This window comes from Antedon bifida, chromosome 3 (genome assembly GCF_963402885.1).
Source record: "Antedon bifida chromosome 3, ecAntBifi1.1, whole genome shotgun sequence".
Classification (NCBI taxonomy): Eukaryota; Metazoa; Echinodermata; class Crinoidea; order Comatulida; family Antedonidae; genus Antedon; species Antedon bifida.
Window position 1 is genome coordinate 18,568,658 of NC_136228.1, and position 25,646 is coordinate 18,594,303.

Genomic DNA, 25,646 nt, shown 5'->3' on the forward strand with positions numbered 1-25,646 from the left:
ATAGTGTAATATTCCCAAATAGTAATAGAATATCCCAATGAACCTTGACAGTCTGTTGCTGAGATATTACAAGCTTTTGCTGCTCTTTTTTTAGTTAAGATAGTGTTTCAAATCTGGATAATGTAGGCTTATTTAATTAATATATAACAATGCTGTAAGTACGATTATCAAGTGTAATTTTAAAAGATTGCTTTCTTAGTGTTATATAGCGTATTCAATTTCATTTTTTTCAAAAAGTATAGGTTTAAGTTTAGGCTAGCTAGGCCCGGGCCCTAGCCTAGGCCTAGCCATTATCATTTGATTGTTATGCTCCACCAACTCTTTTTTTGAGCAGGGCCAGGTTTCCAGATAAAGACCATCAGGCCTAGGTATTTCTATAATGTATAGCATCAACTCATACAAAAACGTAGGCCTATATTAGAATATCATATACATAGCCAAGCTTTATTTAAAAACAAACAAAGATACCATCGGCATGATTGATACTCTTTTATTTTTTTGCAGAACAGAACAACCACGATGGACATGACAGATGAGAACACATCAGGAGTTGTCTCTTCAGATACATGTTCTCACATTACTACATCATCATGTTTAGCAAAGTTAGAGGATTGGGAAGAAGATGTTTTGAACATAATTATAAGTTGTAAAGCCGTTGGGGCAACAAGTGTTGATTTAGCTGGAAAAGGAATGATTTACTTTCCCGAAGAATTGCTGGAACTTGACAAAATTGAGGTACAAGTCACTTCATCAAATTTATGCTTATTTCTCTTAACTCATACAGTAATCAATTAAATTAACAGTTTTTATGCAACAAATTAAGGGATGATATCCCAAAAAGAAACAGAACGAACATTAATAGTAATACTTTTAAATATGTAATTCATAAATATTGTACTATTGATAATGTACTGTATAGAAATGACAGAAAGCATGAGTTAAAAGGAAATATGAAAAGTACAGAAGAATGGCAAAACACTTGAGACAAAAAGGACAGCCAAGAAGACACTGAAGACAAAACCTGGGGGGAAAAAACCAGAAAGAATCTTAACTCTCCTTGAACTCACTGAAACCAAAAATTCTCCCAAAAACAAATAATATTTTCTTATTGATTTTTATCTAGGTCCTTTATCTTGAAGGAAACAAGTTAACAGAACTTCCAAATACCTTATTTGAAAGCTTGCCAAATCTGCGGTGGTTAGACCTTCGAAACAATCAACTTCAAGAATTACCTCCATCTATTGGAGAACATAAGTACGATAGAATTCATTTCTTTTTTATTAATGGATATTGCCAAATTTTCTACTAAATTTGTCAGATACTCTAGGTTTACCTTCACCAATAACAGCCATTTGTTCTATTCTTTGCTTTTTAGACACTTGAAGACACTCCTTATCGAAGGCAATCAAATTTCAATGCTACCTGTTGAATTAGGTAATACACTACTAGTATAAGAGCTACTACACTAGTACCAAAATGACATGTTTTTTTTACCTAAAATCTAAATGATATATCTATATTATTAATAGCATCAATTTCTTTGCGACAGCAACATGAGTGAGTGACCGAGCAGTAGAACCGTAACCCTTAGCAATATCATCGGCAAGGGTTCTAGGCTCACTCGCTCCATAGTTCTGGCGGTAGAACAAGTCTTCTCGGATAAGGATTATAAACCGTAGGTCCAGTGTACACAAAAAATGTATGTGCACTTTAAAGAACTACATCTTTCGATATGAGTAGGGGATTACCCCATTGTACTAGCTCACACTAAGCTCCGTAGTTGGTAGTACCAACATGACCTGACCTTTAGAGGAGTAGCATGTAGTTGTAAGTGTAACATTTAAGTCCACAGTGCATTGAGACAACAGTGTTTGTGGAATGCATTAACAACTATTAAATCCTCATTAATTAAGACTTTTTTGCTAATTGACTACTTTCCATCTATACTTTGTATAAATTTGAAGTTACATAAATCTTAACCCAAATGAAACTGAGTAAGTAACATTAGCTTTGATATAAACCAAAGCTGTAGAAATGGTCACATATGTAACATCAGTGCACTTAGCAATTAGAACACTAACACTTGCAGACATGGTCCTCATCAATGGTGTGACATTTTCATATAGAATTCTTGCAATGAAGAAACTTGATTCTTGAAGTGATAACAATTCAATTTATGTACTACACAGCAGCATGCATTCTTTCTCTTATGACAATAACAATATTATAAACCTACATTCAATTCTCAATTCAACTCTCCGAATTTAAAAGACACCATTTTCCTAATAATGTTGTTTTTTGGGGTTTTTTTTTACCATATTTAATGAGGGTGATCCATCCAGCAATTGCTCAGAGCCATATATAGAGAGAGTTTCGACATTGAATGGATTAGAAGCCGTGTTTGTGTCCAACTATTCCTATGTAGCGTATGGAGTTCAAAAGGCTTTAATTATCTAATTTAATATCAAAACAATCAATTTGTTTAAAGGTTTTTGTTAAAATAATAAAAAAATTATAAAGTTACTGCGAACATGATTTTAAACAACAAAAATAGCAATTTCGGAACGGCTCTGGTTGTGCGCTCCATGCACGCTCTACGCGTGCACGTTTAGTTTGTACAGCGATTCTCTATAGTAATGCATTGTTTTTACATTTTGTTGTTTAAAATCATGTTCGCAGTAACTTTATGATTTCGTTATTATCTTAACAAAAACCTTTAAATAAATTGATTGTCTTGATATTAAATTCGATATTTAAAGGCCAGGTGCGGGCAAAAAATTTCTATTGATCATACATTCCAATAATTATCGATCTATAGTTTCCCCTATGTTTCATAATTGTTTGAATTTTATTTGTGTTACACGAGCTTGTTGAAAATAAGCACTTTCTTATCAGTGGGGGGATAGTTCAAATTACACAGTAAAATCTCTATTCTTTTGTACACAAATTTTGTAAATAGAGAGGCATTTTAAAAAGCTATGAAAAATAAACGGTGTGGTAAAAAATGTTTATCAGATGACTAAATATAGGTATTAACTTGAATTTTACAATTCTGGTATTTTTATTCAACTTCAGATTTTTATTTTCATGCTATAGCAAAAATTATCCACCGTATATCCACCATCTTTTTTCACCTTCTAGGGAGTCACCAGACATGTTATTACATTAGGTTAAACTACCTAACTACTGAAAAAAAGTCTTCCTGGTTTTTATGGCAGAATTTTGCAAAATTTTGTATTTGACCATATTAAGGGAAATTCAAGTTTTTTCGTCTTGATTTCTGTTACAAAGATTTGATTTATGTACAATTAACCAGATATTATATTTAAAATTCATGCCTGTACCTGAGCTTTAAAGCCTTGTGAATGTTATACATTTTTTAAGCAAATGACTCGACTCCATACGCTACATAGGCATAGTTGGACACAAACATGGCCGGCGTGCACACCACGTGACTTTCTAAAATCCGTGAACGCAATGTCGTAACTCTCTCTATATATGGCTCTGCAATTGCTGATCATTAGGGACCCTCAAAGGTTCACACACACGATGCTCTACATAAACAATTATTATATTACAAGCCTTTGGGAGTGGAGTTGTAATTTTGTCCTTAGAAAAAATCATGACATGTGACGGGACTTGAACCCAGGACATGAGTGGTAGCCAAGCATCATAACCACCAAGCCACAACTCCACTGCCTGCTTTTCCATAAATTCTGATAATTTCATTCATTCATTTTTATTTGAAATTATTTGTTATCTTTGTTAGGTTTTTTAAAAACGCTATCTGGATTAAACCTACGCAATAACCCTTTAGAATTTCCACCTAAAGAAGTTACCGATCAAGGAGTTAATTCAATACTTCGTTTTCTACGCGAGATATCTGTTTGCCAGCAGCGAAGCTCAAAAGTTTCTATTGAAGGTACGTCGTATGATGTAACAGAGTCTGAAAACATTTTTTTTTAGAATTGCATTTGGATTATCCTGTTGACTGTTTATTTTAATCCCACAATATGGTCACCGTTACTGTTAAAGTTTCTTCCAGTAAATGGTTTTTCTACTGTAATATAACAATTACAGTACCTTTATACTAATTCTTTAATCAATTGTACATACTGTATCTCATTCTTATGAATTGTAAAACTGTTTTAAATTTGTTAATTCTATAATGTATTAATTTTTTTAATTTTATTTTTGCTGTATAATGTTTTTCAAAAAGGTTGCAATATTTTCTTTTTGTATTTGAGGACCCCAATGGAAATAAGTTTTTATTAAATTTTTTTGGGTTATCCGATTTGTTAATAATATATTGTTTTCTTGTTTTTAATTTATGTCTGTTAATTGTAAAATTGAATGAACTAAAATAAAAATAAATAAATAAAATACACTAATTTTTGTGTTGTAGACTTGAAATTAGAGAATCTCAGAATACAAGAAGGGGGTGGTGAGTCTTCAACTGATAGTGATAACTTTGTTAGTGTCTCTAATCAAGAGAGATGGAGCCACAGAATGCGCAAGACAGGCAGCAGACAATCATTGCAATCCAGTATGAGTAACCTTTCAGATGTTGAAGGTCCAAGCTCAGCGACCATGTCACTTCACAAACACATGTCTTATAACGAGTATCGCCAAAAGCAATATCAGAAATTTAAACGAGCAGGTGCTTTGGGGATCTCAGGCAGAGATAAGTAAGTATAGGTTAAAGTCATTTTACAGAATCAAGTTATATAAAGCCTTGTCTACACTATCAAACTTTATGTGACAATACAATGTGATGTGCCCATATATGCACATCACGATGTCATATCATAACCATATTTGGGCATATCACTACCATATTTGTGCACATCACACTTTTTGATAGTGTAGTGTAACATTGATGTGGTCCTGCATTTATTTATTTTCTGTTGGAGGTAGACTTCTGCTTTGTCATGATTTTGAATACTACTATAGTACAATTTTTGTTGAAAGTAAACACATTTTATTCGGATGTGTAGATTAATATAAAATTATATAAAATAATTTCTTGAATTAGTGATAGTAATGATATACAAAATAACTTACAATGTGTAATGTATTTTTGTTTTATATAAATATATTAATCATGTTTCTGGTCTATGGAATAGAAATATCTTTAATCAATTATTTTCATCAGACGGAAGCGACGAAAAAAGAAAACGCCACCTAAACCAAAAATGAATCCAATGCAAGCAAAAATCCAGGAGGAGTTAAGAAATGACCAACTACGAACACACAACTTACAACAATCCGTGGTTGAACAAAGGTTAAAGTAAGTATGCAAATTAGAACATTTTGCTTGAGACAAATTTAATTCCTCGTTTTAAACTCTGTCATACGGTTTGATTGATTGATTTTACTTGCTATTCCTCATGCAATACACAACATTAATTATTCATTGATTGTTTTTTTACATATCAGAGACTTATTTTCAATACACTAAGTTCACTGTGGAATATCACAAATTATTTTGAATGATTTATGTTCTTAATGGAACATTAATATTGATTTTACTATCACATAACATTCACAGTCATTACAGACAAAATGTTACTTAATTAACTATAATTAGATTTTGAAAATCGGAAATATAAACAGGTGTAAGGGTTAGCTTTTTCTAATTCTCCCAGATTTCCTTATCTTAAATTAATTATTTGTCAGTATTTCATAGAGTGACTCTATACCTGTGAGTGTGAATTTATATATGAATAACATATCCTTTGAGTTTTAATCATACTACTAATTACTATAAACTAGCTACAGAACCTCTCTTCCTTCGCAACCTCCTCCTACAATTTGCATAACATTTTCATCATCTTTGACTTGATTTCTAGGGACACTAAACTCCTTCAAGACTGGCGTGATGAAACACGCACCTTGCAACGTAAACATTACATAAGAGCTATCAGGAACAATTCCCTAGATGGTAATTATTAATGACTTGTTGTACTCTGTAAAATAAGCATTTAGATTTATGTTGATAAAAATGAAATTGCTCATCATATACAGTGAATATTGTGCTTTCATCCTGTAATCTGTATGGATAAATGTTCATTAGCAAATGACCTCACAAGTATATGCAGGTAAATTTGATCTCAATTTAGTTAGACTCTGTTGTCGGTATTTAGGCATAGGATCAATGATTTTTGTGATAACACATGATGAGACCCAAACCAGCAGTTTTATGTTACACAATGTGAATTGCACTATTGCTCAATTCCATTTCCGTATTATAAATTACAGAATTACCTAATAGAGTGTGAGATGGAAGCAACATTGATTTGTTTATAGAACGCTAATTATTGACTTAGTAACATTGGATTATGCCCTTTCACCTGTTTCATACATTTCTTATTGATACCATTTATTTACTTTTACAAATATGATATGTTTACATTATTGGATTATCATATTTATGTAAATTCATTCACATAATTGCATCAAACGTCAATATTCTCGGGTCATCCATCCCTTAAGGCATACCAACTTTCTGTTTTTCATCCATTCATAAGCTTACGGCAGATTACGTATCACTTTTGTGTAAGTGTAGTTTAAGAACAGGTGTTTATTGATCAGCTGATATCTCTTTGTGATTGACAGATTTTACAGACCCATCGGTCAAGGCACCGTACGATACTGACCCAGACTATATGAAGATTATGAGCAAAGAAGAGAGAATTAAGGTGATTTTTGTATTTATTTGTTAAGATTGTGTTTATGTTATACATAAGACCCACAGAAAAAAAATTTAATTGCCAGTAATTCTGAATAAATTGAATTGAAAATAAAGATTTTCATTACATAATATTTTTAACTGTAATGGTAAACATATAAATGTATTTATTATTAAATTTTGAATAAGGTTGAAGTGAAGAATAGACACGAAGCAATGATGAACAGAATGAGACCCGAAACAAGAAGAAGAATGGAGGTAGCCAGGTAATATTGCTAGAATGATGATTGTATTGATATTATGATAATAATAATGATTATAATGAATATCATTATGATTATTACAATTGTGATTGATTGTGATTGAACTGGCAAGTATACCCGCCCCAGAGCGGGTTTCAAATGTAGTTTAAGGTCATGTTTCCGCAGCCAAAACTTTTTCAACCAATAAAGTGCGCATGATCAGTCATTACCAAACAACCAGATGCCCAATGGCAATGCAACAATTTGTCCTTTAGGTCAAATTCTAAAAATAATCGCATTTATCCAATAATTATCCGATTTGAATGAGATAATTAATGTTAATTTTTCTCCAGTGGTTAAACCCTGTTTCCAGGCAGTATATCAGTTAATTTTTATCGGTTAATTATCTGTTACTTTTTGGCTACAGAAACACGGCCTAAAACATCATTTATCAGATTCAAACTCGCCCTATATCCTCAAGATAACTTTACCTAAGTTTCAGCTTGATCGGAGCAATTTTGAAATTTTATCTTGACCTTTGACCTCACATGATCTTGGGTGGCGCCCTCCGCAATATCAGATTAATACATGGTCTATCCTCGGGATCACTTGATCAGAGCATCTGAAATTTTTAGATTTGACCTAACGAACGCAAACTTTCTTCTTACCGTGCGACCCCTAGTCTCTGAATAAAGCCGGACAGACAGATATACAAAGACACACATAGATTTGGTGGGTTCTAGGACACCTACCCCCTAGACAGTTACCCCCCGGATGTTTACCACCCGGACAACTACCCCCTTAGGACAACTACCCGCCGGACAACTACTCCACGGACAACTACCCCCTTAGGACAACTACCCCCTTAGGGTTGTTGTCCTAAGGGGGTAGTTGTCCGGGGGGTATTTGTCCAGGGGGTAGTTGTCCTAAAGGGGTAGTTGTCCTAAGGGGGTAGTTGTCCAGGTGGTGGTTGTCCGGGGGGTAGTTTTCCGGGGGGTAAATGTCCAGGGGGTGAATATCCGGATACGAGATTTGGTGAATTATAGTAAAATGGTAATAATGATGATAATGAATTATTATTATTCAACTTTAATGATAACCACAAATTTCCATTCATAGGTGTCCATGCGTAAGTGTTAACTCATCCCATGTCCCCTTGGGTGATGTCCTAATCACGTATGCTGGTTATCTCACAACATCAAGCTCACTTGTATTATAATTATATATTCCAAAATAGATAGGTTTTTTTTTATAATCAGGTTGGATCGTGATCGACACCTTTTGGAAAAGATAAAGGAACATACTAAACGGATACAAGAAAGAAATCACCAGCCGAAAGGAAGGCCACAAGAAATCTTGGAAGCTACAAAGAAAGACCTAGAAATGGTGAGCAAACATTATTGGTCACATTAATTGCTCAAATTCCAGTCTAAAGCGTCTTCCACACCTGCTTGTTTTCACGCAGCTACTCGCATATAGATTGACACATCGCCGTGTATGGTGTCGTGAAAACGAAACATTGATGTTCACTTTTGATTTTCCGCTGGACCGGAACTGTGCCGTGTGAAAGACCCTTTAAGCCAGAACAGGTGGATAAAACTGCAGTATTTAAATTACTGAAATTGTCAGTAATGAATGAAATATTCTCTCCTATACAAAACATTCAGTATTTTGTTTTAAATATACACCTACTACACTAAATTAAATCAATCTCTAATCATTGTCTAAGGCTAGGCTAAGCTGGGGAACTAGGCCACGCTCTAAATTCGGTTGCAGTTACAGATGATGCAGGTTAATTTTTTATTGCCACTAATCTCGCGTTTCTCCAAATGTTTACAAAAAACGTTCATTAACACTGTTAATTATCACTATTAGATATCACTGTTCCGTTCAGTAGAACTAATAATACTGAAAGACATGTGATACGTAATTCACCAATGAAATGGCAAGGATACATACAGCTGGTGTGTTATAATGACAGCATGCTGCAAATGCATTAGTCCTGAAAGAAAACCTACAAAAACATGACCTCTCTGATCGTATACCAAGGTGTTATGATTATACTACTACTACTTTAATAATAATGATTTTTTTTTATCTCAAGCTTCCTAAACCATCTATGTTCCACCGACAAAAACTATTTTGATTAGTAAGTTGTGATTACTAAGTTATGGTGTCCAATAACATCCTTGTAATCAAAGCATGTTTGTAACGATAATGATTGATTAACTGCATAATTTGTGTTTGTTTGTTGTACTGATAGGTGTTATGTAACTTTAGCACGACTGCTGTGAGTCTAAGACTGTGTAAACACCAGGTGGCGACATATTTGTCATTTGTTACAACAGCATATGATGACAAACTTTGGTAATAATTTGTCAGCTGGGTTGTTGATAATATACTAACATATTTAATTTATTTTTAAGCAACCACCAAAATATAATAATGTAATAATGGTTTTTACCACTTAGCAAATTAACAAAGTGTCTGTGAAAACAGATTTGGTAATTTCTAAGAATTTCTGAGTGCATTAGTACAAGGAAATGTGGTGTAATTTAACAAAATACTAAATGCATAAATTCTAATAATTTGCACTTTTAATTACAGGCTTATAGTTTAATACCATTGCACTTAATCATAATCATGCATGAAATTCATACAGTAAAATTTGTATTATAATATTATATTTATATATCTTTATACCAGTGGCACAGTTTAGTGCGTTGGTAAATAATTAAATAAATAACAATGCAAACTGTAAATAATATACACAAAAACATGAAAAATTAAACACACATAAAGTTTATCTGTTAATAGAAAATATCCAAGTTGTTATTCCTCAAAAGGATCTAAGCTACTGTATGTCTACACTATCAAATTTTATGTGACAAAAAAATGTCCAATATATAGTCATGAATAAATGATGTCATAACATGGGCACATCACTACCATATTTGGACACATCTTCCCTTTTTTGTCAAACTAGTTTGATAGTGTAGACACAGCTTAACATCCAGTTACATGTACTGCATGCAAAGAGATGCCAGTGGCATAACAGCTATAGTAAGTGCTCACTGGCTAAACCCAGAGGCCCTAGAGCTTAATGGGCCCCATGGGAGTAGCCTCAACTACCCAGCATTGGAAGGCCCCTTAAGAGTGCTAAACTAGGGGCCTTTTCTTCCTTCCTTCCTTACGCCATTGAGAGAAGCTCTACATTCTTGGTAATCTTGGTAATGATATTGCTATTATTATCTACATTGGTAGTGATTTGTGGTAATATAATAAAATGAGTCGTGGTGTTAATATGATATGGCAATGCTACAACGTAGTGTCATTTACCACTAGGCATGTGTACATTTGCTGGGTGTTGAACATCAACATGAGAATGTGACTTTTGCCAATCAAGAAATTATTCATTAAACATTTGATTAGTCTTATTTTTGACTGCACTTACCAGTAGTGACAGACTTTAGTTAAATACTACTTACTGCATTATGTAACAATGGATATTGTTATTGTTTTTGTTTTTCAGGCCAAAACCTTGCATCTGGAAGTCAACAGTAGACAGAAAGAGCTGGAATATCGGTTCAAAGCTTTCACGGGTGATGTTTCCCCTTCTCCAGCATTTCCAAATCGTTATTAGTTGCGTGTGCACAAAATAATAACAGATTAAAAATATTATATTTTATTGTTGAGCCTTCTTTTCAATTCAATAACGTATAGAATACTTTAAAATTCTTCCAAACTCCAGTGTATGGATCTGTTACAGATGAGTAAATGGATTACATCCGTTTTTATAAGCAACATCAACCAAAAACAACAACTTTGTTTTCATGTTATCCAATTTTGCCTTATTTTATTTTTCTTTTAATATTAGATGTATTTTCAGAAAAAGGGAGAACTTGAAAGTAAACAAAATTATTATTTTATATCTCATTAGAGTTATTATATTATGTGATAGTATTATGCAAATTGTATGTTAGTCAATAACAGTTCAAAGATACTTTTATGGTAATTATTCCAGTACATCCTAGAGTTACAGTATTGTGTAAATTATAGTATTATGCAAATTATATGTTAATCCTCACTCGTCTATCCATAGTGTATAGTATGTGAATAGCATATAGTGTTGTTTTTAAAGTACTATAAAATCATTCCAGATTTGTAAATAATTTACGAGTGAAGTTTATTAGAAATATATTTATTTTATGTGTGTATGTGGTATATATATATATATATATTGATTTGTTAATTTATATATTACAGTGTTTGATAGTTTGGTATGTGTATAATAGTGTTCAAATAAGAATCTAATTTTTGTAGTTAAAATTGTTTTAATGTGATGTGTGTTAATTTGCTGTGCTACAGCTAGTATTATATTATCTATTTGATTGTTAGTTTATTTAGTCTGAGTTTATTTTATTTTAAATATTGAATTCAGTGTGGGTTTGCCTGTCCCTTTTGATAGACCACAAACTACATTTGCTTCCTGTTGCAATACAATTACCACATACATCGTTCGCACATTTCATAGAATTCTTCACTCAACCTAAGCTACGTTCACATTGAGCTCATATTCGGTATGATTCTTTCCCCCACCCCCAGCGCAAACTCTGTGTTAGGTTGAAGGGAGTGTGTGAACGTTTCGTAAACACTACACCCATTTTCCATGATTTTTTCTTCGTTCGCCAAAATCCGGACTCAGTGTGAACTAAGCTTTACCGTCTAACCAAAATCCTGGATCCATCACGAATGACCACGACAGTTTGGAACGTCTGAGTCCGTGTAAGCAAACCAGGAGGAATGCGATTTTAGAGAGCAATGAACTTCATTTTCCATAACTAGTAGGCCTACACTAGAGTGCAGCCAGTGTTATAATACCATAACTAGTAGGCCTACACTAGAGTGCAGCCAGTGTTATAATACCATAACTAGTAGGCCTACACTAGAGTGCAGCCAGTGTTATAATACCATAACTAGTAGGCCTACACTAGAGTGCAGCCAGTGTTATAATACCATAACTAGTAGGCCTACACTAGAGTGCAGCCAGTGTTATAATACCATAACTAGTAGGCCTACACTAGAGTGCAGCCAGTGTTATAATACCATAACTAGTAGGCCTACACTAGAGTGCAGCCAGTGTTATAATACCATAACTAGTAGGCCTACACTAGAGTGCAGCCAGTGTTATAATACCATAACTAGTAGGCCTACACTAGAGTGCAGCCAGTGTTATAATACCATAACTAGTATAGGCCTACACTAGAGTGCAGCCAGTGTTATAATGCCATAACTAGTAGGCCTACACTAGAGTGCATCCAGTGTTATAATACCATAACTAGTAGGCCTACACTAGAGTGCAGCCAGTGTTATAATACCATAACTAGTAGGCCTACACTAGAGTGCAGCCAGTGTTATAATACCATAACTAGTAGGCCTACACTAGAGTGCAGCCAGTGTTATAATACCATAACTAGTAGGCCTACACTAGAGTGCAGCCAGTGTTATAATACCATAACTAGTAGGCCTACACTAGAGTGCAGCCAGTGTTATAATACCATAAATAGTAGGCCTACACTAGAGTGCAGCCAGTGTTATAATACCATAACTAGTAGGCCTAGACTAGAGTACAGCCAGTGTTATAATACCATAACTAGTAGGCCTACACTAGAGTGCAGCCAGTGTTGTAATACCATAACTAGTAGGCCTACACTAGAGTGCAGCCAGAGTTGTAATACCATATCTAGTAGGCCTACACTAGAGTGCAGCCAGTGTTATAATACCATAACTAGTAGGCCTACACTAGAGTGCAGCCAGTGTTATAATACCATAACTAGTAGGCCTACACTAGAGTACAGCCAGTGTTATAATACCATAACTAGTATAGGCCTACACTAGAGTGCAGCCAGTGTTATAATACCATAACTAGTAGGCCTACACTAGAGTGCAGCCAGTGTTATAATACCATAACTAGTAGGCCTACACTAGAGTGCAGCCAGTGTTATAATACCATAACTAGTAGGCCTACACTAGAGTGCAGCCAGTGTTATAATACCATAACTAGTAGGCCTACACTAGAGTGCAGCCAGTGTTGTAATACCATAACTAGTAGGCCTACACTAGAGTGCAGCCAGTGTTATAATACCATAACTAGTAGGCCTACACTAGAGTGCAGCCAGTGTTATAATACCATAACTAGTAGGCCTACACTAGAGTGCAGCCAGTGTTATAATACCATAACTAGTAGGCCTACACTAGAGTGCAGCCAGTGTTATAATACCATAACTAGTAGGCCTACACTAGAGTGCAGCCAGTGTTATAATACAATAACTAGTAGGCCTACAGTACACTAGAGTGCAGCCAGTGTTATAATATCATAACTAGTAGGCCTACACTACAGTATAGCCAGTGTTATAATACCATAACTAGTAGGCCTACACTAGAGTGCAGCCAGTGTTATAATACCATAACTAGTAGGCCTACACTAGAGTGCAGCCAGTGTTATAATACCATAACTAGTAGGCCTACACTAGAGTGCAGCCAGTGTTATATTACCATAACTAGTAGGCCTACACTAGAGTGCAGCCAGTGTTATAATACCATAACTAGTAGGCCTACACTAGAGTGCAGCCAGTGTTATAATACCATAACTAGTATAGGCCTACACTAGAGTGCAGCCAGTGTTATAATACCATAACTAGTAGGCCTACACTAGAGTACAGCCAGTGTTATAATACCATAACTAGTATAGGCCTACACTAGAGTGCAGCCAGTGTTATAATACCATAACTAGTAGGCCTACACTAGAGTGCAGCCAGTGTTATAATACCATAACTAGTAGGCCTACACTAGAGTGCAGCCAGTGTTATAATACCATAACTAGTAGGCCTACACTAGAGTGCAGCCAGTGTTATAATACCATAACTAGTAGGCCTACACTAGAGTGCAGCCAGTGTTGTAATACCATAACTAGTAGGCCTACACTAGAGTGCAGCCAGTGTTATAATACCATAACTAGTAGGCCTACACTAGAGTGCAGCCAGTGTTATAATACCATAACTAGTAGGCCTACACTAGAGTGCAGCCAGTGTTATAATACCATAACTAGTAGGCCTACACTAGAGTGCAGCCAGTGTTATAATACCATAACTAGTAGGCCTACACTAGAGTGCAGCCAGTGTTATAATACAATAACTAGTAGGCCTACAGTACACTAGAGTGCAGCCAGTGTTATAATATCATAACTAGTAGGCCTACACTACAGTATAGCCAGTGTTATAATACCATAACTAGTAGGCCTACACTAGAGTGCAGCCAGTGTTATAATACCATAACTAGTAGGCCTACACTAGAGTGCAGCCAGTGTTATAATACCATAACTAGTAGGCCTACACTAGAGTGCAGCCAGTGTTATATTACCATAACTAGTAGGCCTACACTAGAGTGCAGCCAGTGTTATAATACCATAACTAGTAGGCCTACACTAGAGTGTAGCCAGTGTTATAATACCATAACTAGTAGGCCTACACTAGAGTGCAGCCAGTGTTATAATACCATAACTAGTAGGCCTACACTTGAGTGCAGCCAGTGTTATAATACCATAACTAGTAGGCCTACACTAGAGTGCAGCCAGTGTTTTAATACCATAACTAGTATAAGCCTACACTAGAGTGCAGCCAGTGTTATAATACCATAACTAGTAGGCCTACACTAGAGTGCAGCCAGTGTTATAATACCATAACTAGTAGGCCTACACTAGAGTGCAGCTAGTGTTATAATACCATAACTAGTAGGCCTACACTAGAGTGCAGCCAGTGTTATAATACCATAACTAGTAGGCCTACAGTACACTAGAGAGCAGCCAGTGTTATAATATCATAACTAGTAGGCCTACACTAGAGTACAGCCAGTGATATAATACCATAACTAGTAGGCCTACACTAGAGTGCAGCCAGTGTTATAATACCATAACTAGTAGGCCTACACTAGAGTGCAGCCAGTGTTATAATACCATAACTAGTAGGCCTACACTAGAGTGCAGCCAGTGTTATAACACCATAACTAGTAGGCCTACACTAGAGTGCAGCCAGTGTTATAATACCATAACTAGTAGGCCTACACTAGAGTGTAGCCAGTGTTATAATACCATAACTAGTAGGCCTACACTAGAGTGCAGCCAGTGTTATAATACCATAACTAGTAGGCCTACACTAGAGTGCAGCCAGTGTTAAAATACCATAACTAGTAGGCCTACACTAGAGTGCAGCCAGTGTTATAATACCATAACTATAGTAGGCCTACACTAGAGTGCAGCCAGTGTTATAATACCATAACTAGTAGGCCTACACTAGAGTGCAGCCAGTGTTATAATACCATAACTAGTAGGCCTACACTAGAGTGCAGCCAGTGTTATAATAAAATAACTAGTAGGCCTACACTAGAGTGCAGCCAGTGTTATAATACCATAACTAGTAGGCCTACACTAGAGTGCAGCCCGTGTTGTAATAAAATAAGTAGTAGGTCTACACTAGAGTGCAGCCAGTGTTATAATACCATAACTAGTAGGCCTACACTAGAGTGCAGCCAGTGTTATAATACCATAACTAGTAGGCCTACACTAGAGTGCAGCCAGTGTTATAATACCATAACTAGTAGGCCTACACTAGAGTGCAGCCAGTGTTAAAATACCATAACTAGTAGGCCTACACTAGAGTGCAGCCAGTGTTATAATACCATAACTAGTAGGCCTACACTAGAGTGCAGCCAGTGTTATAATACCATAACTAGTAGCCCAGCCAGTGTTATAATACCATAATTAGTAGGCCTACACTAGAGTGCAGCAAGTGTTATAATACCATAACTAGTAGGCCTACACTAGAGTGCAGCCAGTGTTATAATACCATAACTAGTAGGCCTACACTAGAGTGCAGCCAGTGTTATAATACCATAACTAGTAGGCCTACACTAGAGTGCAGCCAGTGTTATAATACCATAACTAGTAGGCCTACACTAGAGTGCAGCCAGTGTTATAATACCATAACTAGTATAGGCCTACACTAGAGTGCAGCCAGTGTTATAATACCATAACTAGTAGGCCTACACTAGAGTACAGCCAGTGTTATAATACCATAACTAGTATAGGCCTACACTAGAGTGCAGCCAGTGTTATAATACCATAACTAGTAGGCCTACACTAGAGTGCAGCCAGTGTTATAATACCATAACTATTTAGGCCTACACTAGAGTGCAGCCAGTGTTATAATACCATAACTAGTAGGCCTACACTAGAGTGCAGCCAGTGTTATAATACCATAACTATTTAGGCCTACACTAGAGTGCAGCCAGTGTTATAATACCATAACTAGTAGGCCTACACTAGAGTGCAGCCAGTGTTATAATACCATAACTAGTAGGCCTACACTAGAGTGCAGCCAGTGTTATAATACCATAACTAGTAGGCCTACACTAGAGTGCAGCCAGTGTTATAATACCATAACTAGTACAGTAGGCCTACACCAGAGTGCAGCTAGTGTTATAATACCATAACTAGTAGGCCTACACTAGAGTGCAGCCAGTGTTATAATACCATAACTAGTAGGCCTACAGTACACTAGAGAGCAGCCAGTGTTATAATATCATAACTAGTAGGCCTACACTAGAGTACAGCCAGTGTTATAATACCATAACTAGTAGGCCTACACTAGAGTGCAGCCAGTGTTATAATACCATAACTAGTAGGCCTACACTAGAGTGCAGCCAGTGTTATAATACCATAACTAGTAGGCCTACACTAGAGTGCAGCCAGTGTTATAATACCATAACTAGTAGGCCTACACTAGAGTGCAGCCAGTGTTATAATACCATAACTAGTAGGCCTACACTAGAGTGTAGCCAGTGTTATAATACCATAACTAGTAGGCCTACACTAGAGTGCAGCCAGTGTTATAATACCATAACTAGTAGGCCTACACTAGAGTGCAGCCAGTGTTATAATACCATAACTAGTAGGCCTACACTAGAGTGCAGCCAGTGTTATAATACCATAACTAGTAGGCCTACACTAGAGTGCAGCCAGTGTTATAATACCATAACTAGTAGGCCTACACTAGAGTGCAGCCAGTGTTATAATACCATAACTAGTAGGCCTACACTAGAGTGCAGCCAGTGTTATAATACCATAACTAGTAGGCCTACACTAGAGTGCAGCCAGTGTTATAATACCACAACTAGTAGGCCTATACTAGAGTCCAGCCAGTGTTATAATACCAAAACTAGTAGGCCTACACTAGAGTGCAGCCAGTGTTATAATGCCATAACTAGTAGGCCTACACTAGAGTGCAGCCAGTGTTATAATACCATAACTAGTAGGCCTACACTAGAGTGCAGCCAGTGTTATAATACCATAACTAGTAGGCCTACACTAGAGTGCAGCCAGTGTTATAATAAAATAACTAGTAGGCCTACACTAGAGTGCAGCCAGTGTTATAATACCATAACTAGTAGGCCTACACTAGAGTGCAGCCAGTGTTGTAATAAAATAACTAGTAGGTCTACACTAGAGTGCAGCCAGTGTTATAATACCATAACTAGTAGGCCTACACTAGAGTGCAGCCAGTGTTATAATACCATAACTAGTAGGCCTACACTAGAGTGCAGCCAGTGTTATAATACCATAACTAGTAGGCCTACACTAGAGTGCAGCCAGTGTTATAATACCATAACTAGTAGGCCTACACTAGAGTGCAGCCAGTGTTATAATACCATAACTAGTAGGCCTACACTAGAGTGCAGCCAGTGTTATAATACCATAACTAGTAGCCCAGCCAGTGTTATAATACCATAATTAGTAGGCCTACACTAGAGTGCAGCAAGTGTTATAATGCCATAACTAGTAGGCCTACACTAGAGTGCAGCCAGTGTTATAATACCATAACTAGTAGGCCTACACTAGAGTGCAGCCAGTGTTATAATACCATAACTAGTAGGCCTACACTAGAGTGCAGCCAGTGTTATAATAAAATAACTAGTAGGCCTACACTAGATTGCAGCCAGTGTTATAATACCATAACTAGTAGGCCTACACTAGAGTGCAGCCAGTGTTGTAATAAAATAACTAGTAGGTCTACAATAGAGTGCAGCCAGTGTTATAATACCATAACTAGTAGGCCTACACTAGAGTGCAGCCAGTGTTATAATACCATAACTAGTAGGCCTACACTAGAGTGCAGCCAGTGTTATAATACCATAACTAGTAGGCCTACACTAGAGTGCAGCCAGTGTTATAATACCATAACTAGTAGCCCAGCCAGTGTTATAATACCATAATTAGTAGGCCTACACTAGAGTGCAGCAAGTGTTATAATACCATAACTAGTAGGCCTACACTAGAATGCAGCCAGTGTTATAATACCATAACTAGTAGGCCTACACTAGAGTGCAGCCAGTGTTATAATACCATAACTAGTAGGCCTACACTAGAGTGCAGTCAGTGTTATAATACCATAACTAGTAGGCCTACACTAGAGTGCAGCCAGTGTTATAATACCATAACTAGTAGGCCTACACTAGAGTGCAGTCAGTGTTATAATACCATAACTAGTAGGCCTACACTAGAGTGCAGCCAGTGTTATAATACCATAACTAGTAGGCCTACACTTGAGTGCAGCCCGTGTTATAATACCATAACTAGTAGGCCTACACTAGAGTGCAGTCGTCAGTGTTATAATACTATAACTAGTAGGCCTACACTAGAGTGCAGCCAGTGTTATAATACCATAACTAGTAGGCCTACACTAGAGTGCAGCCAGTGTTATAATATCATAACTAGTAGGCCTACACTAGAGTGCAGCCAGTGTTATAATACCATAACTAGTAGGCCTACACTAGAGTGCAGCCAGTGTTATAATACCATAACTAGTAGGCCTACACTAGAGTGCAGCCAGTGTTATAATACCATAACTAGTAGCCCAGCCAGTGTTATAATACCATAATTAGTAGGCCTACACTAGAGTGCAGCAAGTGTTATAATACCATAACTAGTAGGCCTACACTAGAGTGCAGCCAGTGTTATAATACCATAACTAGTAGGCCTACACTAGAGTGCAGCCAGTGTTATAATACCATAACTAGTAGGCCTACACTAGAGTGCAGTCAGTGTTATAATACCATAACTAGTAGGCCTACACTAGAGTGCAGCCAGTGTTATAATACCATAACTAGTAGGCCTACACTAGAGTGCAGTCAGTGTTATAATACCATAACTAGTAGGCCTACACTAGAGTGCAGCCAGTGTTATAATACCATAACTAGTAGGCCTACACTAGAGTGCAGCCAGTGTTATAATACCATAACTAGTAGGCCTACACTTGAGTGCAGCCCGTGTTATAATACCATAACTAGTAGGCCTACACTAGAGTGCAGTCGTCAGTGTTATAATACTATAACTAGTAGGCCTACACTAGAGTGCAGCCAGTGTTATAATACCATAACTAGTAGGCCTACACTAGAGTGCAGCCAGTGTTATAATATCATAACTAGTAGGCCTACACTAGAGTGCAGCCAGTGTTATAATACCATAACTAGTAGGCCTACACTAGAGTGCAGCCAGTGTTATAATAAAAAAACTAGTAGGCCTACACTAGAGTGCAGCCAGTGTTATAATACCATAACTAGTAGGCCTACACTAGAGTGCAGCTAGTGTTATAATACCATAACTAGTAGGCCTACACTAGAGTGCAGCCAGTGTTATAATAACATAACTAGTAGCCCAGCCAGTGTTATAATACTATAATTAGTAGGCCTACACTAGAGTGCAGCCAGTGTTATAATACTATAACTAGTAGGCCTACACTAGAGTGCAGCCAGTGTTATAATACCATAACTAGTAGGCCTACACTAGAGTGCAGTCGTCAGTGTTATAATACCATAACTAGTAGGCCTACACTAGAGTGCAGTCGTCAGTGTTATAATACCATAACTAGTAGGCCTACACTAGAGTGCAGCCAGTGTTATAATACCATAACTAGTAGGCCTACACTTGAGTGCATCCAGTGTTATAATACCATAACTAGTAGGCCTACACTAGAGTGCAGTCGTCAGTGTTATAATACCTTAACTAGTAGGCCTACACTAGAGTGCAGCCAGTGTTATAATAACATAACTAGTAGGCCTACACTAGAGTGCAGCCAGTGTTATAATACCATAACTAGTAGGCCTACACTTGAGTGCAGCCAGTGTTATAATACCATAACTAGTAGGCCTACACTAGAGTGCAGTCGTCAGTGTTATAATACCATAACTAGTAGGCCTACACTAGAGTGCAGCCAGTGTTATAATACCATAACTAGTAGGCCTACACTAGAGTGCAGCCAGTGTTATAATACCATAACTAGTAGGCCTACACTAGAGTGCAGCCAGTGTTATAATACCATAACTAGTAGGCCTACACTTGAGTGCAGCCAGTGTTATAATACCATAACTAATAGGCCTACACTGGAGTGCAGTCGTCAGTGTTATAATACCATAACTAGTAGGCCTACACTAGAGTGCAGCCAGTGTTATAATACCATAACTAGTAGGCCTACACTAGAGTGCAGCCAGTGTTATAATACCATAACTAGTAGGCCTACACTAGAGTGCAGCCAGTGTTATAATACCATAACTAGTAGGCCTACACTAGAGTGCAGCCAGTGTTATAATACCATAACTAGTAGGCCTACACTAGAGTGCAGCCAGTGTTATAATACCATAACTAGTAGGCCTACACTAGAGTGCAGCCAGTGTTATAATACCATAAATAGTAGGCCTACACTAGAGTGCAGCCAGTGTTATAAAACCATAACTAGTAGGCCTACACTAGAGTCCAGCCAGTGTTATAAAACCATAACCAGTAGGCCTATACTAGAGTGCAGCCAGTGTTATAATACCATAACTAGTAGGCCTACACTAGAGTGCAGCCAGTGTTATAATACCATAACTAGTAGGCCTACACTAGAGTGCAGCCAGTGTTATAATACCATAACTAGTAGGCCTACACTAGAGTGCAGCCAGTGTTATAATACCATAACTAGTAGGCCTACACTAGAGTGCAGCCAGTGTTATAATACCATAACTAGTAGGCCTACACTTGAGTGCAGCCAGTGTTATAATACCATAACTAGTAGGCCTACACTAGAGTGCAGTCGTCAGTGTTATAATACCATAACTAGTAGGCCTACACTAGAGTGCAGCCAGTGTTATAATACCATAACTAGTAGGCCTACACTAGAGTGCAGCCAGTGTTATAATACCATAACTAGTAGGCCTACACTAGAGTGCAGCCAGTGTTATAATACCATAACTAGTAGGCCTACACTTGAGTGCAGCCAGTGTTATAATACCATAACTAGTAGGCCTACACTGGAGTGCAGTCGTCAGTGTTATAATACCATAACTAATAGGCCTACACTGGAGTGCAGTCGTCAGTGTTATAATACCATAACTAGTAGGCCTACACTAGAGTGCAGCCAGTGTTATGATACCATAACTAGTAGGCCTACACTAGAGTGCAGCCAGTGTTATAATACCATAACTAGTAGGCCTACACTAGAGTGCAGCCAGTGTTATAATACCATAACTAGTAGGCCTACACTAGAGTGCAGCCAGTGTTATAATACCATAACTAGTAGGCCTACACTAGAGTGCAGACAGTGTTATAATACCATAACTAGTAGGCCTACACTAGAGTGCAGCCAGTGTTATAATACCATAACTAGTAGGCCTACACTAGAGTGCAGCCAGTGTTATAATACCATAACTAGTAGGCCTACACTAGAGTGCAGCCAGTGTTATAATACCATAACTAGTAGGCCTACACTTGAGTGCAGCCAGTGTTATAATACCATAACTAGTAGGCCTACACTAGAGTGCAGTCGTCAGTGTTATAATACCATAACTACTAGGCCTACACTAGAGTGCAGCCAGTGTTATAATACCATAACTACTAGGCCTACACTAGAGTGCAGCCAGTGTTATAATACCATAACTAGTAGGCCTACTCTAGAGTACAGCCAGTGTTATAATACCATAACTAGTAGGCCTACACTAGAGTCCAGCCAGTGTTATAATACCATAACTAGTAGGCCTACACTGGAGTGCAGTCGTCAGTGTTATAATACCATAACTAATAGGCCTACACTGGAGTGCAGTCGTCAGTGTTATAATACCATAACTAGTAGGCCTACACTAGAGTGCAGCCAGTGTTATAATACCATAACTAGTAGGCCTACACTAGAGTGCAGCCAGTGTTATAATACCATAACTAGTAGGCCTACACTAGAGTGCAGCCAGTGTTATATTACCATAACTAGTAGGCCTACACTAGAGTGCAGCCAGTGTTATAATACCATAACTAGTAGGCCTACACTAGAGTGCAGACAGTGTTATAATACCATAACTAGTAGGCCTACACTTGAGTGCAGCCAGTGTTATAATACCATAACTAGTAGGCCTACACTAGAGTGCAGCCAGTGTTATAATACCATAACTAGTAGGCCTACACTAGAGTGCAGCCAGTGTTATAATACCATAACTAGTAGGCCTACACTTTAGTGCAGCCAGTGTTATAATACCATAACTAGTAGGCCTACACTAGAGTGCAGTCGTCAGTGTTATAATACCATAACTAGTAGGCCTACACTAGAGTGCAGCCAGTGTTATAATACCATAACTAGTATGCCTACACTAGAGTGCAGCCAGTGTTATAATGCCATAACTAGTAGGCCTACACTAGAGTGCAGCCAGTGTTATAATACCATAACTAGTAGGCCTACACTTGAGTGCAGCCAGTGTTATAATACCATAACTAGTAGGCCTACACTAGAGTGCAGCCAGTGTTATAATACCATAACTAGTAGGCCTACACTAGAGTGCAGCCAGTGTTATAATACCATAACTAGTAGGCCTACACTAGAGTGCAGCCAGTGTTATAATACCATAACTAGTAGGCCTACACTAGAGTCCAGCCAGTGTTATAATACCATAACCAGTAGGCCTATACTAGAGTGCAGCCAGTGTTATAATACCATAACTAGTAGGCCTACACTAGAGTGCAGCCAGTGTTATAATACCATAACTAGTAGGCCTACACTAGAGTGCAGCCAGTGTTATAATACCATAACTAGTAGGCCTACACTAGAGTGAAGCCAGTGTTATAATACCATAACTAGTAGGCCTACACTAGAGTGCAGCCAGTGTTATAATACCATAACTAGTAGGCCTACACTAGAGTGCAGCCAGTGTTATAATACCATAACTAGTAGGCCTACACTAGAGTGCAGCCAGTGTTATAATACCATAACTAGTAGGTCTACACTAGAGTGCAGCCAGTGTTATAATACTGTAACGAAAATCCGTTCTCGGGTTCGTTCCCTTTGGGGAGGGTCTACGGATACCACGGTACACTCGAATGAAACAAACAAATCAATTACAATTTCTGGAGTGACCTCTTTTATTCTTCTATGATTCCAAATTATTGGTAACAACCGATTAAAATAATTATTAGATTAGTTTTGATCTTACGCCGGACTTGAAACAACAGCGTAACCACCAGTAATGACGTAACTTCCAATAGTAGCGTAACCACCAACAATGGTGTAACCTCCAACAGCAACGTACACCAACAATGGCGTAACCTCCAACAGCAACGTACACCACCAACAATGGCGTAACCTCCAACAGAAACGTACACCAACAATGGCGTAACCTCCAACAGCAACGTACACCAACAAATGGCGTAACCTCCAACAGCAACGTACACCAACAAATGGCGTAACCTCCAACAGCAACGTTCACCAACAATGGCGTAACCTCCAACAGCAACGTAACCACCAACAATGGCTTAACCTCCAACAGCAACGTAACCACCAACAATGGTGTAACCTCCAACAGTAACGTAACCACCAACAATGGCTTAACCTCCAACAGCAACGTAACCACCAACAATGGTGTAACCTCCAACAGTAACGTAACCACCAACAATGGCGTAACCTCCAACAGCAACGTAACCACCAACAATGGTGTAACCTCCAACAGCAACGTGACCACCAACAATGGTGTAACCTTCAACAGCAACGTAACCACCAACAATGGCGTAACCTCCAACAGCAACGTAACCACCAACAATGGTGTAACCTCCAACAGTAACGTAACCACCAACAATGGCTTAACCTCCAACAGCAACGTAACCACCAACAATGGTGTAACCTCCAACAGTAACGTAACCACCAACAATGGCGTAACCTCCAACAGCAACGTAACCACCAACAATGGTGTAACCTCCAACAGCAACGTGACCACCAACAATGATGTAACCTTCAACAGCAACGTAACCACCAACAATGGCGTAACCTCCAACAGCAACGTAACCACCAACAATGGCGTAACCTCCAACAGCAACGTAACCACCAACAATGGCGTAACCTCCAACAGCAACGTAACCACCAAAACAAAACAGTGAACGTAGCCTCGGGCTATCCTGTAACTTTTTTCACTCTTTTGTGTAACAAGAAATGACGAAATAAATTGCACTTACTACTTACTGTTTCTATAATTCATTCTTTTATTACTCAACTTTAATTTTCTCTTTGACACTTGTTTTTCAATCTCTAATATCTCTACTCTTATTTATACGTCTGCTCTCTGCTTCTCTTCCTTTTGAACTCCCTGCTTATCTGCCGCCCTCTATCTTTTCTCCCCCAAAATCAATACATCATCCCCTCCCTAAAATGACCGGTCCCCGATAATAATCCAGAACACAAACAGCAATAAAAACAAAACAAAATTGTGTATAACATAAACGGCGAGAAAACCTAGCTGCTTATTGTTCGTAACGTGCAGGTCTCCGCCTTACACGTCTCCTTGGATACCTTTTCTCTGGGGGGGGGGGGGGGTGGGTCGGGGGACTGTGGAGATACCGTCGTACTTCCCCGATCACCGACTCCTGTGGGGCCGTAAGCAACGGGCCTTCCTCAGGCGTATCGGGACGTTGGATTTCCCCGTCCACTTCCTCTGTGACTGTTGGCGTCTCGCTACTTTCGGCAACGGCTTCCTGCGTCACCACCCGAGCCAACGGACTCTCTTCTCCTGGGGGAATGTCCCAGCGGGCAATCTCCTCGCCCTCATATGGCTTCAGTCGGTCCACATGTACGACCTTTGGTTTCTTTCTCGGTCCCTCTTGGATCCGGTACACCACATCGGATAGCTTCTTGATAATTAGGTATGGCCCATGCCACTTACATTGAAGTTTCGGTGATCTCCCTACAGTTTTCGCCGAATTATATAACCATACATATTTCCCTGCCTTGAGATCCTGCTTCTAGGCTTTCTGGTCGTAAGTTGCCTTCTGAAGGCGGGCACTGCTCTTAAGCGTCTCTCTGGCCCTCCCGTGGGCCGCCCGAAGTCTTATCCTCAACTGCTCTGCGTAGTCGGTCTTCATTTCTCTGTCTTCTGTCTCCATTATTGGTATAATCAAATCAACAGGAAGGGAAACCTCTCTCCCAAGGACCATCATGTTTGGTGTCTCTCCCGTCGAGGCATGCGGAGTAGATCGATATGCAAACGTGGCATACGGCACGTGAACATCCCAGTCTTTCTGGTTACAGTGGGGTTCTATCATTATCGCAACCATGTTGACCAAAGTGCGGTTGAACCTCTCGATCATCCCATCTGATTTGGGA

The 25,646-nt window shown here is 38.2% G+C and overlaps 1 protein-coding gene and 1 long non-coding RNA gene across 3 annotated transcripts in view; both read left to right on the top strand.

Moving 5' to 3' along the window:
• Window positions 1–54: 54 nt before the first annotated feature.
• Window positions 55–11,453, top strand: LOC144837883 (uncharacterized). Of its 2 annotated transcripts, XM_078693196.1 has the most exons (13): window positions 55–154; window positions 505–735; window positions 1,124–1,254; window positions 1,376–1,434; window positions 3,770–3,922; window positions 4,406–4,688; window positions 5,156–5,290; window positions 5,853–5,944; window positions 6,619–6,701; window positions 6,881–6,957; window positions 8,193–8,319; window positions 9,038–9,082; window positions 10,466–10,588. In XM_078693196.1, exons 2-12 carry the CDS (start codon window positions 520–522, stop codon window positions 9,077–9,079), a joined length of 1,398 nt encoding a protein of 465 aa, XP_078549322.1. In that variant the 5' UTR covers window positions 55–154; window positions 505–519; the 3' UTR covers window positions 9,080–9,082; window positions 10,466–10,588. The 2 variants fall into 2 exon arrangements, with proteins under 2 accessions (XP_078549322.1, XP_078549321.1); XM_078693195.1 differs by lacking the exon at window positions 9,038–9,082 and having other exon boundaries at window positions 10,466–11,453.
• Window positions 11,454–11,569: 116 nt separating this feature from the next.
• Window positions 11,570–25,646, top strand: part of LOC144837959 (uncharacterized) — a 164,138-nt gene continuing 150,061 nt past the window's right edge. The window contains exon 1 of the long non-coding RNA XR_013611590.1: window positions 11,570–11,781. This is a non-coding gene — a long non-coding RNA (uncharacterized LOC144837959). The remainder of the gene's footprint in view (window positions 11,782–25,646) is intronic.